Source organism: Saimiri boliviensis (assembly GCF_048565385.1).
Source record: "Saimiri boliviensis isolate mSaiBol1 chromosome 1 unlocalized genomic scaffold, mSaiBol1.pri SUPER_1_unloc_4, whole genome shotgun sequence".
NCBI lineage: Eukaryota > Metazoa > Chordata > Mammalia > Primates > Cebidae > Saimiri > Saimiri boliviensis.
The window spans coordinates 101,296-118,306 of record NW_027412487.1 but is presented as its reverse complement, the minus strand read 5'-3'; the positions used below and the strand labels follow the sequence as shown (position 1 = coordinate 118,306).

Here is a 17,011-nt window from a genome sequence, read left to right as displayed (position 1 = left end):
CCCCTAATTAGCTGTTAGGCCTGCTTACCTTCTAAAACATACCCAACGCGTCATTTCCAAAACGCACAGTCATGCGGTTGCCCAGGCTGCAGTGCTGCGTGTGGCCCGGGCTGCTGCGCCGGTGAAGGGGCGCCACCTGTGTGCGCACGGCCTCCCCGATGGGCTAAGGCTGCCTTTGGTTGTGCATAGGCTCATGGTCTCAGGCTCCGCTGCCCTGCCCCTCCCCGTGCTGGAGAAGTGGAAGAACATCACAGGCCACACCCTGCTGGAGCGGTACGGCATGACCGAGATCGGCATGGCTCTGTCCGGGCCCCTGAACCCCGCAGCGCGCGTACCAGGTACAAGCACTGCCCACAACCCCGTTCCCCTCCCACTTTGCCTGGAGCCCACCCCAGGTGGGCCTGTCTCCAACCACCCACATTTGGATTGGACTGAAGGGCAGTATGGAGGATGCTCCCCTGTGGGACAGGCCACCAGGCCAGAAGAGCCCTCCCGGCACTTGGGGTGCCCCGTGACCTGCCCCTCCCGGCACTCGGGGTGCCCCGTGACCTGCCCCTCATGGCACTTGGGGTGCACTGCGACCTCCCCCACCAGGCAGACCAGCCTTCTCCCAGGTCTCAGTCGGGCAGATAGGGAGAGGTGTCGTGCTGGCCCCTGGCTGCATGACTGGGGCCACATGGGAAGAACAGCAATGTCTGGAACAGGTGGCACACATCTCAGAAGAAGTGTGGGCCCATGCTGCTGGCTCCACACCATGTCAGCCATGGTGGGAGCCTCCGTCTGCCTGGAGTCCAGGTGCCATGCAGTGCCAGGGAAGGTGGGTGTGGGGGACAGGGTGGGGTGAGTGACCCAACTGCCTGTCTTCTCTAGACAGGGGCTCCTGGCACCACACCCCTCTTGTCCAGCCTTCCCTAACAATCCCATTCTGACTTTCATATCAGCCAACGCTTCCATCCCTGGGTCCTCTACAGGGACTTAGGGGAGCAGAGCCCACAGCTGGGGGGGTACCCCACTTCCTTCCATGAGCAGAGCCCACAGCTGGGGGCACCCCGCTTCCTTCCATGAGCAGAGCCCACAGCTGGGGGGCACCCCACTTCTTTCTGCACAGCCCTTTCAGTCTGTCCAGAGCAGAAGAGAGCTCTTGGTGCAGACGTGAATGTGAGACAGTCCCGTGTGTGTCTGTGCAGCTGCTTACCTGCATACACAGTAAGATTCACCCCCTCTGGTGTGCGGTTCTGTGAGTCTGAAGAAACATCATCACAGTCAGATGGAGGAGGCTCCTCCCCTCATTCTGTGACATCACAGTCAGATAGAGGAGGCTCCTTGCCTCGTTCTGTGACACCACAGTCAGATAGAGGAGGCTCCTCGCCTCGTTCTGTGACACCATAGTCAGATAGAAGACGCTCCTCGCCTCAGTTCTGTGACACCGCAGTCAGATAGAGGAGGCTCCTTGCCTCGTTCTGTGACACTGCAGTCAGAGAAGCCTCCTCGCCTCGTTCTGTGACACCTCAGTCAGATAGAGGAGGCTCCTTGCCTTGTTCTGTGACACTGCAGTCAGATAGAGGAAGCTCCTCTTCTCAGAAACTTTTCCTCTCTGGTGGTCAGCACCTCCCGGCCCCTTGTTCCCGTTTCTCTTCCTGTGGTTTTGCTGCTTCTGGAAGGTCATGTGGCTGAATCCCGCAGGATGGGGCCTCCGAGCCTGGCAGCCTGCACTCGGCTTCCGCCTGCCGTCGCCCGAGCTGTGTGCGTCAGAGCCCTCTCCTTTCACTACCGAGTGGATCCGTGTATGGATGTGCTGCAGAATTCAGAGACTGGAGAGACCGTTAAGGTTGCAGAGGGAGCTGATTTTAGGCTTACCCCGGCCCATCTCGGATGTACTTCCAAAGTGGCTGAGTGCCTAACAGAGACAGGGCTTGACGTTGTAGGCCTGAAGTACAGTGGTGCGAAAGCAAGTTTGCAGGTACAGAACAGGTTCGACAGACGCTCACTCAGGCTTGCATATGACTTCCGCTGTGCAGCGCTCATTACGTTTAGAGCTCGGGGATTCTAACCTGGGCCTTATCTGATCTGCTGCCCGCCGTGACAGCACCTGGGGGCTGCAGTCCAGCCTGCTTATGCATTGCTTATGACCTTCGCTGAACATACACAGTTACCAGCTACAGAGAATAAGGATACAAGAATCTAAACTTAAACAGGTTGCAGAGCAAGATACAATTCTGCACGGGGGGAAGGACTGGGAAATTTGCTTATAGAAGAAATATTTAATTTCTGCTCCTCTTTCCTGCATTAATTTTAATTTTATATCCTGTTGTTTCATTCCTTTTTTCTTTCCCCCTTTAGATATGCCGCTGCTTTTGACCCTGTTTTAGGCAATGACACATAAGATGTTATAAATATCGGTGGGCAGACTTCTGTGCAAACTTGGGTTTTTATTTCACTTGGGCAGATACATAGGAGAGGGATGGTGGGATTGTCTGAAGCTGCCAAGCTCTTCTCCACAGCAGTGGCACTATCCCACTCCCCTGCGAAGGGTGGGACGTCAGGAGGGCCTGCTGCTCAAACGGGCAGTGACAGGGTCTTGTTGGGTCCTGTTTCTGTCACGACGGGTGGTGTTGAACACCTGGTTCCTCATGTCAGTGGTGCGAGCGTCTCTTACTGTCTCTCTCTTGAGAGAGCCACCACTGTCATGAGAGACACAGGAAGAGGCATCAACACCACTGTCATTTCAGACCGTGATCCATTTTGAATTCATTTTGTGCACAGTGCAAGATATGGTCACAGATCTTTTTAGCATATGAGTGTGCAGCCTTTCCAGCACTGTGTGTGGGAAGACTCCCTCCTCCATCGAGTGGCCCTTTGGGTCTTTGTGGAAAGTCCGTTGACTGCGTGGGGTTGACTTCTACGCTCTGCTCTGTTCCTTGCTCTGTCCGTGTCCTTTGGCTAATTCCATGCTGGCTTGATTCCTGGGGCCCTAGGGTAAGCCTGGACATAGCAGTGCTTGGGCCCAGCTGGGGCCCGGCAGTGATACGGTGCTGGGGCTTGCAAGGTGAGTATGACGGCTGCTGGGCTGGAAGGAGAGGAGGAGAGGCTGTGGGCTCACAGCTGGGCCTGGGAGCCGTGGGGGCTGCTGGCTGGCTTGTGAGTGAAGGGGCGTCCCTGGTGCTGGGGCGTCCCGAGCAGGATGACAGGGCTGTGGTGCTGAGAGCGTGTGCTGCATGCAGTGCAGAACCACCCGTGCAGCAGCCACACAGAACGCAGGGCCTGCTGCGACACGGCCCAGGAGAGTGGGCAGGCAGGGGCGTATTGTGAAAAGAAGTAATTGCCAGTGACGAGAAAGAGATCCTAGTGTCAGACCCCAGGAAACCGCCATCAGTGCTGGTGCTCCCTGCCCTAGGCTGGCGCTCACGTCTCCACGGTGCCTGTCGCATCAGCTCGTTCCTCGGTGGCTAAAGCTCTCCGGTGGAAATAAGATGGGGGCCTGGAAGTCAAACTAGAGTAGAACCTCGAGTCTCTGTCCTCATCATCGTCCTTCTTAGCAGGACATGCTGATTTTGTCTGGCGCCACCTGCGCTGAATGACGGAGCAGAGCCCGGCTCAGTGAGGGATGCAGGCGAGTGAGGACCGATAGGCTGATGGCTCCAGGCTTTGTCCTGTGTTTGTTCCGGAAGCGTGTAAGCAGGTCAAGTTCTGTGTATCCAGAATCTGTCTGCACAGAGTTTGTGGTTGATGACGACTGTTTATACACAGCATTGCTTTGTGTGTCCTCTCATTTCATGTCCTCAGAACGGCCCTTGCTGTGGGGTCACTTTTTCCATTCACACACAAGAACCCCCAGAGCCTGCCCATGGTCACGCAGCCGGTGAGTGACACAGACACGCACATGTACGTCCCAGGCCTGCCATGCTGCCGGGAGCACAGTGGCCTCTTCTGTGGTCCTGACTGCAGAAGACAAGATGGACAGGGACCCCCAGCCTTTTTTGCTGGAGTAGATACAAGGCCGAGAAGCTGACGCCAGGAGCAGCAGCGAACTGCCGTCTACACCGAGGGCTGCTCTGTCTACACTGAGGGCTCCAGGAGCAGCCCTGGAACTGCCTGTCTACACTGAGGGCTCCAGGAGCAGCCCGGGAACTACCGTCTACGCCAAGGGCTCCAGGAGCAGCCCGGGAACTACCGTCTACACCAAGGGCTCCAGGAACAGCCTGTCTACACTGAGGACTCCAGGAGCAGCCTGGGCACCGCCGTCTACAATGATGGTGCCTGGAGCAGTCCAGGGAACGCTGTCTACACCAAGGGCACCAGGAACAACCCGAGGAACTGCTTTCTACACTGAGGACACCAGGAGCAGCCCAGGGAATGCTGTCTATACTGAGGGTGCCAAAGAGCAGACAGGAGCCCAGAGGCTTTGCGGGAACCTCACCCTCCTACACTAGAATCAGAGCTCCCAGGTGAGCAGGAAGGAGCCCCAGAGAGCACACGGAGGGGAGTCCCTGGCTGAGGAAGGGGATCCAGAAACCCTGAAGCTTCAGGGTTATTGGGCAAGAAATCCGGGCGCAAAACTCTCCGTGTCTAACTACCCACTACAGCCTTAGTCGGGCGCTGAGGACAGCCCCTCTTCTCTAAAGGAGACGCGAACGTCTACAACTTTTCCTTGTCTCTAAATCACCAGCAGCATCAGTTCTTTAAAGGAGCCGCAGCATTGAATCCAGTGTGCCCATGCAAACTCTGAAATGCAGCCTCCCGAGCAGCGTTACTGGAGGGCACGGTGGTGAAAAGCCTTCCTCACTCTCAGGCTCTAACCCCCTCCCTGGCGGCCATGGCCTCGGCCCTTGGGTTGGCTCCAGCTGTGGGGTTTGGGCTTGCCTCGCTGCTCCGTGCTTGGGAGAGAGAGAAGGAGAGAAGCCGGGTGGAGGGTGACGTCTGCGCGTGTAACGCGTCCCCCGCAGGAGGATGAGGTCTGCGCGTGTAACGCGTCCACCGCGGGAGGGTGAGGTCTGCGCGTGTAACGCATCCGCCGGGCGGAGGGTGAGGTCTGCGCGTGTAACGCGTCCACCGCGGGTGAGGTCTGCGCGTGCAACGCGTCCGCCGGGCGAAGGGTGAGGTCTGCGCGTGTAATGCGTCCACCGCGGGAGGGTGAGGTCTGCGTGTGTAACGCATCCGCCGCGAGACGGTGAACTCTGCCTTGTGTTACAGTTCTGGGCATGCTCCATGTGGCTCCTGTGGAGGGAGATGAATCATTCATGGTGAGCACTGCCGTGTCTAATTACACTCTAATTGGGGGTTGAGATCAGATGAGCTCAGAGCTCCTGGGCTTCTCCGTGGCTTTGACAGGGAGCTCCAGGGCCTTACTGGTGGTTTCCCTTGTCCAGGTCCCAGGCACCAGGAAGGGCCACAGGCCAGTTAGGGTTATTAGGGAGGGGCTGACAGCCATTTCAGAGGTGGGCTGCCACAGGAATGTAATAAACGTTCAGGCATCCCCCCACCCCCACCCCTACTTGCAGCCACGCTCTACATTGGCCCTCACAGGCTGGGTTCTGTCCGCACCACGCACATGCACAGGGCACAGAGGGGCACCTGGGGTGTGGGGACCACTCCCTTGAGCTTCCATGGGCAGCCCCACTGCTTGACTTCTGGAGAATCCAGACACCAGAGCCTCTTCAGCCACTGCAGATGGCTTGGGACGGCCACACACTTACCCACCTGCGGCCCCGCCCCTAGCCCAGCTGTGCCGTGTCCTGGTGCTGTTCCCCCGCCCCAGTACCGGCACCACCAGGAAGAGGCGAGAAGCCGCGTGAGTTGTTCCTGTTCCTGTGAAACGCCCAGAGCAGACAACCTATGGACACAGACAGCAGACTCCTTGCCAGGTCTGGAGAGGGAGAGTGTGGCAGTCATGGGACGGCACTTCCAGGCCATGGGGGAGTTCCGACTGGAGCGAGCTGGGGGCTGTGGTGTGTGTGTGTGTGTAACACCGCCGTGCTGTGTACTGTGGAATGGTAAATCACTTGTTACACAGGTTTCACGGCTGTGCGGGAGTTCTGACTGGAGCAAGCTAGGGGCTGTGCCGTGTGTGTGTGTACTGTGAAATGCCGAATCACGTGTTACGTGGGTTTCACCTCCATTTTAAAATCTTCAGAAGCAAAACATAAAGATGGAGGAAGGATGGGAGAAAGGGGGCTGAAGCCGGCCCATCATGCCCCAGTGCTGGTTCTGGCCAGAGTGAAGGTGTGAGGTGTGTGCACGTGTGGAACCACAGAGAACTCCCAACGTGGCCCGGCCTGACCTGTGGGACCCCAGGTGTGAACAGGTCTAGCCAGGCAAGCAGGAGTGATCCCAGCACCAGCAGCCCTTCACCAAGTGTCTGGAGGCCGGGAGGCCCTGTGGGTTACAGAATTCACTGCACTGACCCTCCATGCTGACCCTGGAAGTGCCTGAAATCTCAACGTAGACTCTCACATGTGATAAGCGTTCAGGCACTCCCGTGAGGCACGCCAGGGCAAAGGCCTCATGTCCCGTGCGTGGACAGGAAGTCCAGGGTGAAGGCCTCACGCCTTGTGGATGGACAGAAAGTCCCATCTTTGCTCTGCTCCTAGGCCGTGCGCATGCTGATGCCACATCGCCAGGGTTTGTTCCATAAGCAGCCTCTGCTGTCCCACCGCCATCCTAGAGCACGGGCAGAGCAAGGCTGCAGCAGCCCTGTATATGCCGGCAGGGTGCACGCCCCTTCCCCACCCCCCGGGCTCTGTCCCACCCTGGCCAGTGTAAGATTTGATTTTAGCCAGGTTGGGACTGTGCAGGTGGGATGGATACACTGAGCAAATCGTGGGTGTCTAATAAATGAGCCATTCCGAGGTGTGGCCCACCTGCCATGCAGAGCGCAGGGCAGTACCTCCCGCTGTGTCCCGGACACACACAGGAACCTCATCATGGACAGCCCTGAGGCCATGAGGGTGAGGCGCCAGCCCTCCTTAGGCAACAAGTGTATGAAAGTGGAGACGAGAGCAGAGTCCGTGGGCAGCCGTGAGGCTTCGGTCGGGAACTGGGAAAGTGATGTATGGGGGGCCCAGGCCAGGCCTGGGTGCAGTGTGAGCGCCTGCTGTGCCGCGTGGCCATCCCTATGGCATCCGCTGGACCTGAGCACACCGCCCGCTGGCATGTCCTGTGCGGCGCTGCGCTCCCGCTTCCTAGGCCACCTCCCCGCGGAGTCAGGTGGCCTGCACCCTGATTCCTAGGCCGGCTCCCTGTGGGGTCACGTGGCCTGCACTCCCCGATTCCTAGGCCGGCTCCTCACGGGGTCACATGGCCCCACTTCCTAGGCCGTCTCCTCGTGGGGTCACGTGGCCTGCACACTCGCTTCCTAGGCTGGCTCCTCGTGGGGTCACGTGGCCTGCACTACCTGCTTCCTAGGCCGTCTCCTCGTGGGGTCACGTGGCCTGCACTCCCCGCTTCTTAGGCCGTCTCCTCGTTGGGTCACGTGGCCTGCACTCCCCGCTTCTTAGGCCGTCTCCTTGTTGGGTCACGTGGCCTGCACTCCCCACTTCCTAGGCCGGCTCCTCGCGGGGTCACATGGCCTGCACTCCCGATTCCTAGGCAGTCTTCTCTTGGGTCCAGGGCATGTTGCTCTGTTTACACACTGATTCCTGCACGTGGCACACAGGAGCCCAGCGGAATGCGAGCGCAGCGCGCACGTCTCTCCCCAGGTCCCTGTCACTGCAGCCTCTCCTCAGTGTTTCTCCTCCCCTGTAGGTTCTGTGGGGACCCCGCTGCCGGGCGTGCAGGTGCGCATTGTCTCAGAAAACTCACAGAAGGAAGGCGGCACCCACACTGTGCTCGCAGAGGGAGACGAGAGGGGCACCAAGGTAAGCCACTCTGCTCTCGGCAGGCGGGCTGCCGTCTGTCCAGGCTGGACCCCTGGGGTGGACCCACGGGTGTGTCTTTCCCCTGGAGACGGACTCCCCTCCGCACAGGGGACCGGCCTCCTGGACACTGTAGGTGCCGGCCATGTTCGTCTGTGTGCTCACGGAGCAGTGGGCGGATGGAGCCCAGAGCAGAACACCTAGGGGACCCACACTGGGCCCACAGCCCCTCTTAGGGGCCCCATCCACAAGGACACACTGACGTGGGCCATGAAGTCCTCGGCTAAGGGCACCCCTGAGAGAAAGCAGGAGAGGTCGTTGTTGGTGATGGGAATCTGGTTAAAAACAGGAACTGGCCTGGCCCTGGCATCTGTCCTGAGCCGACGCTAACCGCAGGCCCCGAGGGCAGGTGTGGAGGGGGTCACAAGAGTCCTGCACGCTAAGGCGGGTGCCTGTGCCTGCACTCTCGCTTTCTAGGCCGTCTCCTCGTGGCCTGCACTCCCGCTTCCTAGGCCAGCTTCTCGGGGTCACGTGGCTCTGCACTCCCCGTTTCTAGGTCAGCTTCTCTGGGTCTTGAAGGGTGCCTGTGCAGAGCTCACTGGTGGCCTCCTAGTCTCGTGCGTTATTCTAAATTTGACAAAAGGTGAACAAGAAGAAAGGACGTTGGCTCATTTCTGTGAGGATTTTAACATGAGACTCTACTCATAACAGGTGAACACACATCAAGGAGGAAGGTTTAGGGATTATGGGGAAACGGAATCTTGATTTAAAAAGAAATTATTTTCTCTAAAGCCAGTATCCACACCTGATACCACACATGATTGACTGTTGCCTTGAGATTTTAAAAGGAAGGATCGAGTCTGACCTCAGCAGATTGCCTTCTCTGTGGCGCTGTCTTGGCCCTCGGGCCATGGGCTGTTCTCGTGAGTGGACAGCCACATGCTCTCCCTGGACCTTGGTTTCCATACCTGACCAGGTGAGGGTTGGAGCGATGGTTGTGGCTGGAGCCGTGGTTGTGGCTGGACATTTTAGCCCAGCAAACAAGTAGGACGCAGGTGGCTTTCAGTGTAATTAAATGACAAGCTTCAGAACCACCTGAAGTGGCCATTGTTTCCCCACGAAAACCTCTCACTGGGGCCACCTGTAGCAGCCGACCTTGTGTGGAGGGTCACACCATGCCCACTGCCTGGCCTGAGTCACCTGCAGCGCCTCACTGGTGTGTTATCCTCTGAGGCCCCCACTGTGGCCCCGACACTGCCATGGACACCTTCCTGAAACCCATCTGGGTGGCTGCCCCTTGGTGGATGCCTGCCCCCACCCTCTATAGGGTGGCTTGAGGTCCCAGCCCATGCGGTTGTCCTGACACCCCTCTCCCGGGGCTCCTGCCTCGGCCTCACCCCGCCTCTCGGGTCCCTGAAGACACCAGCCCTTCCTGGCTCTCAGGTCTGTGCTCCCTCAGAGCTTGTGCTCCAGGAGAACGAACATGGTGATACCTTGGTTCTGTTTTAGTCAAGGAAATACTCGTTTCGCACGACTTTGCATTCCTCTCCATGACATTCCTCTTCGCGGTCGATACCCTTCTCCCTCTTCCCGCTTTCATGGCCAGAACTCAATTTCACAGGTGTCCGGGACTGACATTCAGTTGGCCTTCTTCCATGTCTGTCTAGTGAGTCAGTGCCATGCAGGCAACTGTGTGGAGGTCAGGGCCTGGATTGACTGAGCCTGTGTGCTTGCAGTGTGGACAGGGGCTGAGGTGCTGGGTGGATGGAGTCTGTTTACAGTGTGGAGAGGAGCTGAGGTGCTGGGTGGATGGAGTCTGTTTACAGTGTGGAGAGGAGCTGAGGTGCTGGGTGGATGGAGTCTGTGTGTCTACAGTGTGGACAAGGGCTGAGTGCTAGGTGGATGGAGTCTGTGTCTACACTGTGGACAGGGGCTGAGGTGCTGGGTGGATGGAGTCTGTATGTCTACAGTGTGGACAGGGGCTGAGGTGCTGGGTGGATGGAGTCTGTGTTTACAGTGTGGAGAGGGGCTGAGGTGCTGGGTGGATGGAGTCTGTGTTTACAGTGTGGAGAGGGGCTGAGGTGCTGGGTGGATGGAGTCTGTGTGTCTACAGCGTGGAGAGGGGCTGAGGTGCTGGGTAGATGGAGTCTGTCTACAGTGTGGAGAGGGGCTGAGGTGCTGGGTGGATGGAGTCTGTGTGTCTACAGTGTGGAGAGGGGCTGAGGTGCTTGGGTCACTGTCACCGCAGAACAGGCCATGAGTGGAGATGCCTCACCGTACTGAGAAGTGGCACATTGACTCCTTTTTTTTTGTCACACAATTTTATGAATTTTCACATATCTATGGATTCACAGAACTCCTACCACAGTCTGGATCAGAGCAGGTTCTCTCCCAGAAGCATTCACTTACCCTCCGGTACCCCTCATCTGTTTCCGTTTGAGTTCTGTCTCCTCAAGAATCTCTTATGGCCAGAATCCCATAGTGTTATATTTCAAGCCTGCGGCTTCTCTCACTTAAGATGGTGCCATTGAGATTCACCCAAGGGTGCTGTGTGTGCCAGGAATTCGCTCTTTTTTATTGCCAAGTAATATTCTGTGATGTGGGTGTTTATCCAGTCACTCATTGGAAGACATTTGGGTTGTTTCCAGATAGGGGCCATGGTAAGTACAGCTTTATAAACATTATTAATTTCAGGATTTTGTGTGAAAATAAGTTTATATTTCTCTAAGGTAAATACCTAGGAATGGGGTTGATTGGTCACATTAAGTGTATGTTTAACTTTAGTAGAAAGTGCCAGACTGTTCTTGTGGAGTTGCTGTGTTATTTTGCGTTTCTACCAGCAACTGGTGAGAGTCCTGGGTGCTCTGCCTCCTTCCGGCACTTGATATTCGTCGGAAATTTTTCCATTAGCTGCTCTGGCCGGTCTTTGCAGTGCCTGGCCGTGGTTTCATTTTCACTCTGGCCATCGTTTCAGTGTCACTCTGTCTGGTGTTCAGCAGTGCCTGACTGTGGTTTTAATGTCACCCTGGCCGTGGTTTCAGTGTCACTCTGGCTATGGTTTCCATATCGCTCTGGCCATGGTTTCAGTGTCACCATAGCCGTGGTTTCTATGTCATTCTGGCCATGGTTTCTGTGTCACTCTGGCCATGGTTTCTGTGTCGCTCTGGCCGTGGTTTCAGTGCCACTCTGGCCGTGGTTTCCATGTCACTCTGGCCGTGGTTTCAGTGTCACTCTGGCCGTGGTTCCAGTGCCACTATGGCCATGGTTTCAGTGTCACTCTGGCCATGGTTCCAGTGCCACTATGGCCATGGTTCCAGTGCCACTCTGGCTGTGGTTTCAGTGTCTCCCTAGCCATGGTTTTAGTGTTGCTCTGGCCGTGGTTTCAGTGCCTGGCTATAGTTTCAGTGAGTAGTTGTTTCGCCACTGGCCATTGATGTGGGGCATCTGTACGCATGTTTATTTGCCATCTGTGGGTCTTGTTTTGAAGTATCTGTTTAACTCTTCAGACTGTTTAACTGGTTTATTTTCTTGCTGTTCAGATTTAGAATAGGTGATTTGCCAGTATTTTCTCAGTCTTACGTTTTCATTCTCTGCTATTTCTTAGAGCAAGTCTACTTTATCTTTTATTTTCTTTTTCCTTTTTTTTTGTTTCTTTCATGGATCAAGCTTTTGCTGTCATATCTAACTCCAGGTTGCAAGGGTTTTCTTTTAGGTCTTCATCTGAATGTTTATAATTTTACATTTATATCCATGCAGCATTTTCAGTGAATTTTTGGGTAATATGTGAGGTTTAGGTGGGAGGTTCATTTTTTTGCATGTAGTTTTGCATTTTTTTTGGAATATGTGAGAAACCTCACATACTAGGTTTAGGTGGGAGGTTCTTTTTTTTTTTTTGATAAACCATTGTTCAAATATCATTTGAAAAGACTACCCTTTCTGCATTGAGTTACCATTGCCTCTTTGCCAAAAATTAGTTGGACATATTTGAGAGGGTCTGTCTGTAGGTTCTCTGTTCTGTTCCCTTGATCTATGTTTCTGTTCTGCTGATACCTCATTGTCTTGACTTGTGGTTTTATGCTAAGTCTTACAATTTTAGTGCGATTTTACCAGCTTTATTCTTCATTTTCAGAGTTGTTTTGGTGCACATATCAATTTTAGAATTAGCTTGTCTATATCTACAAAAAGTCCTTTTGAGATCTTGATTGGAAAGCCAGGCATGGTGGCTCATGCCTGTAATCCCAGCACTTTGGGAAGCCAAGGCAGGCAGGTCAACTTGAAGCCAGGAGTTCAAGACGAGCCTGGCCAACAAGGTGAAGTACTGTCTCTACTAAAAATACAAAAAAATTAGCCAGATCTGGTGGCACATGCCTGTAATCCCAACTACTCAGGAGACTGAGGCATAAGAATTGTTTGAGCCTGGGAGGTGGAGGTTGAAGTGAGCCAAGATTTTGCCACTGCACTTCAGTCTGGGCAACAGAGCGAGACTCTGTCTCAAAAGAGAGAGAGAGTGAGAAAGAGAGAGAGAGATGTTGATTGGAATTTAGCCATTCTGATAGGGGAGATCACTTGGGGGAGAATTAGCAATTACTGTGTTGAGTCTTCCAATTCATGAACATGGTATGTCTCTCCATTTATGTAGATCTACTTTGGTTTCTTCTATGTTGTTTTCAGCATGTAGATGCTGTACTCGTTGTGTTAGATTTATATCTAAATGTTTCTTCTTTTCTTTGCTACTCCTTTTAGTCCTCCTCCTCCTTTTCCTCCTCTTCTTTTTAAACTATTGTAAGTATGGCAGGGGGTGGGGCATTGTTTGTTTTTTGAGACATTTTGCCCTTTCACCCAGGCTAGAGTGTAACGGTGTGATCTCAACTCACTGCAACCTCTTCTTCCTGGGTTCAAGTGATTCTCATGCCTCAGCCTCCCAAGTAGCTGGAATTACAGACATGTGCACCATATCTGGCTAGTTTTTAATAGACACAAGTTTTCACCATGTTGGCCAGGCTGGTCTCAAACTCATGGCCTCAAGTAATGTGTCCACCTCAGCCTTCCAAAGTGCTGAGATTACAGGCGTGAGCCACTGTTCACTCAGGTTTTTGTTGCTGTTTTCAATCGTTTTGTTGTTAATTTTAAATTGTTCATTGCTAGTAGGTAGAAATACAATTGATTTTTGTGTGTTGGCCTCAAATACTTCAGTTGTTACTTTGCTAAATTCACTTACTAGTTTTCAGAGATTTTTGAAGACTTCTTGGGAATTTCTACAAATACAATCGTGTTTTGTGCAAATACAGTTTTATTTCTTCCTTTCCAATTTGTATGACTAAAGCTCTAAGATTTCCAATACCATATTGAATGGAAGCAGTAAGAGTGGACATTCTTATTTGTGACTTTACAGTGGAAGGATTCAGTCTTTCAGCAAGTGTGTTAGTTATTGGCTTTTTGCAGATTCTATCTATAATATGCTGAGAGTTTTTATCACCAAACACATGTTGAATATATTCAGAAACCTTTTCTGCATTAGTTCTGCATGAAATCATTTTTATTTATTAGGCTGTTAATATGGTAGATTAAATTGAACCAACCTTTTATTCCCAGGACAAACGCCACTTGGTCATGGTGTGTCAATTTTTTGTATGTAGTACTGGATTTGATTTGCTAACAGAGTGTTTTTGCATCTGTATCCATGAGAAATTTTGGCCTGTAGTTTCCCGTTCATGCACTTCCTTTGTCTGGGTTGTGTTTAAGGGTGATACTGGCCTCATTAAATGAGTTGGGAAGTGTTCCCTCCTTTCTTATTTTTTTCTGGAAGAAATTGTGTGGAATTGGTATTATTTCTAATTTAAATTATTGGTGGAATTCACCAAGGAAATCATCTGGACCTAGAGGTTTTCTTTTCTATTATTATTTTGTATGTGTGACAGTCTCACTCCAGAATACAGGCTGGAGTGCAGTGGTGCCGTCAGAGCTTACTGCAGCCTTGTACTCCTGGGCTCAGGTGATCCTTCTGCCTCACCCTCTCGAGTAGCTGGGACCACAGACATGTGCCACCATGCCCAGCTAACTTTTTAATTTTTTGTAGAGTTGGGGGTCTCACTATTTTGCGCAGGGTGGTCTTGAACTCCTGGCCTCGAGTGATTCTTCCTCCTTGGCCTGCCAAAGTGCTGGGATTACAGGGGTGAGCCACTGTGCCCTACCAGTGTTTCTTTTTTGGAAGAAAAAGAACTATGAATTCAATTTCTTCAGTGTTTATAAGACTATTCAGGTCATCTGTTGCATCTTGGGTGACTTTTGGAACATATGATTTTTGAGGAGTTGGTTCATTTAATCTGTTAACTTTTTGTGTGTAGAGTTTCCCTTCAGGCCATGAAATCATTGAAAGGTTAATAAGGGTTCCGCAGAAACAGGATTAAAAAAACTCTTTAATAAGGGAATTCTCCTAATAACCTTTTAATGATGTCAGGACCTGATGTTATGTCCTCCCATGCCTCATGGTGCCAACTTGTGTCTTCTCTTTCTTTTTTCTTTGTTATTCTTTCTAGAGGTTTATCTGTTTTATGACTCTTTTTTCACAGAAGTCACTTTTGGATACATTGATTTTTCTTTATTGTTTTTCTGTTTTCAATTTCACCGATTTTTGTTGTTTTTTTCTGCTTGCTTCTGGCTTTTCTCATTTTCTAGTTGCTTACGGTGAAGCTTTAGTAATTGATCTGAGGCCTCTCCTCTTTGTAATACGTACATTTAATTATGTACACTGCCCTTACGTTGAAGCTTTAGTTGATCTGAGGCCTCTCCTCTTTGTAATATGTACATTTAATGATGTACATTGCCCTTAAGCATTGCTGTAGCTGCATCGCCAAATTTTGACATATTTTTATTTTCATTTACTTCAAAATATTTTAAATGTTCCTTAAGACTTTCTCTTTGCCTTGTGAATTATTTAGAAATATGGCACCTGTTTTCCAAATATTTGGATATTTTTCCATTATCATTATGCTATTGGCTTACAGTTCAAGTCTATTACAGTCAGAAGACACACTTGGTATATTTCAGTTCTTTTAAATTTGTTAAGTTGTGTTTTGTGGCCCAGAATGTGATTTCTCTTGAAGAATGTTCTGGTGTACTTAAAGAGTATATATTCTTCCCCGGGTGTGGTGGCTCACACTTGTAATTCCAACACTTTGGGAGGCCAAGGCAGGAGAATTACTTGAGTCCAAAAGTTTGAGCGCAGCCTGGGCAACATAGTGAGACCCCCATCTCTACAAAAAGTTTTTTTAAAAAATTAGCTGGGCATGGTGTTACGTGCCTTTTGTCCCAGCTACTCAGGAGGCTTAGGTGGGAGGATCACCTGAACCAGGGAGTTTGAGACTGCAGTGAGCTAGGATCGCACCACTGCCCTCCGGCCTGGGGGACAGCAAGAGTGTGTGTCCTTCTTGTTTTAGTAAATGTCTATTCTGTTAATTAGAGGACGATGTTTGGTAGGTTGTTCAGTTCTTCTGTATCCTTGCTGGTTTTCTCACCACGTGTTCTCTTACTAAGTGAGGGGTTGAGTTTTTCAGCTGTAACTGCCTGTTTCTGCTTTCAGTTTTTTGCTCCATATACTTTGAAAGTCCATTGTTTGGTACATTCACGTTTGTAAATGATTGTGTCTTAAACATTTAATGCTTCTGGTAATGCTGTGTGCTCTAAGTTTACTTTGCTATTAATATAGCTGTTCTAATTTCTCTTGATTGGTGTTTGCTTGGCATATACTGTTCTGTCTCTTTGCTTTCAACTTACCTGTATAATTGTATTTGAAGAAAGTTTCTTATAAACAGCATACCGTTGGGTTATGTGTGGTTTTTTAATCCAGCCTGACAAGCTTTGTAGTTGGTATGTTTAGACCATTTACATTTAATGTAATTATCGATATGCTAGAATTTAAGCCTCCCATTTTACTGTTTGTTTACTATTGTTTCCTGAGGGTTTTATTGCTTAACTTTACTATCTTCTTTGAGGTCATTTTTTCGTATTGTTTTATTTTGTCTCAAGTTTTTGACCATAAATGCTTTGCATAGTTTTTTTAGTAATCGTTCCAGGGAATAAAATATACAGACTTCGGTCTTCACAGACCGCTTAGAATCCACATTTTAACACTTCCAGAAGACTGTGGAGCCGCGTCCCAGCCTCTGTATCAGTTACTGACCCCTCTGCCTTTATGTTGTAGTTGTTATAATTGCTGTATTTGTTGTAAACTCCATTCGACAAAATGGTAATTTTTGCTTTCAACAGTCAAAAACATTTTAGAGAACTTGAGAAGAAAGGAACTCAGCTTTACTCATCCGAATATTTCCCACTTCTGCTGTTTTCCTTTATTTTTGATGTTCCAAGTCTCCTTCTGATACCCGTGTCTTCCTGTGTGAAGGACATTCTGTAGGAATTCTTTAGATCAGATCTGCTTGCAACAAATAATCTTGTTTTTATTCATCTAAGAATTTCTTGATTTTATCTTCCTTCCTGAAGGGGATTTTTATTGGATTAGGAATTCTGCGTTGATAATTGTTTTCTTTCAGCATTTTAAAAATAGGACTCTTGGCCCATTGAGGTGGCTCCCGCCTGTAATCCCCGCACTTTGGAAGGCTGAGGGGGCAGATCACCTGAGGTCAAGAATTTGAGACCAGCGTGACCATCATGGGGAAACTCCATGTCTACTAAAAATAAAAAAATTAGCCAGGCTTGGTGGAATGCACCTATAATCCCAGCTACCTGAGGAGGTTGCAGTGAGCCAAGATCATGCCATTGCACTCCAGTCTGAGCAACAGAGTAAGTCTTTGGCTCAAAAAATAATAATAATAAAAATATGACCATGCTTCTTTCCGGCCTCCATTGTTTCCATGGAGAAACCAGCGGTGGGGGGAGCCGTTGTTCCTGTCCAGGCGTCAGGAACTGGATGGCGACGTGTCTGCACTTGTACAGCCTTTGCTTTGTCCTGTTTGGGATTTGCTCAGCGTCTTTAATTTATAGGCTTGTATTTTCACGAAATTTTGGATTTGTAGTCCAGGTTTGTCACATGCCTTCCTGCACCTGAGTCTCACCTTCATTACTCTGGTGGCGTGCCTGCTAGCCCTCCGTGCTCATGTTCGTGGTCGTTTTGCTCTGCTGTTCAGGTGGGGCGTTTCTGTTGCTGC

General features: G+C 51.1%; 1 protein-coding gene across 9 annotated transcripts in view; it reads left to right on the top strand.

Annotated features, from left to right (window-relative positions):
- Nucleotides 1-17,011, top strand: part of LOC141579874 (malonate--CoA ligase ACSF3, mitochondrial) — a 66,857-nt gene that overhangs the window by 22,578 nt on the left and 27,268 nt on the right. For all 9 annotated transcript variants that reach the window (XR_012515857.1, XR_012515856.1, XR_012515859.1 and 6 more), the window contains 2 exons: nucleotides 190-338; nucleotides 7,741-7,853. Coding sequence is in view for 5 of the 9 variants with exons in the window: in XM_074392475.1 (XP_074248576.1) it covers nucleotides 190-338; nucleotides 7,741-7,853 (262 nt within the window). In the remaining 4 variants the exon portion in view is untranslated. The remainder of the gene's footprint in view (nucleotides 1-189; nucleotides 339-7,740; nucleotides 7,854-17,011) is intronic.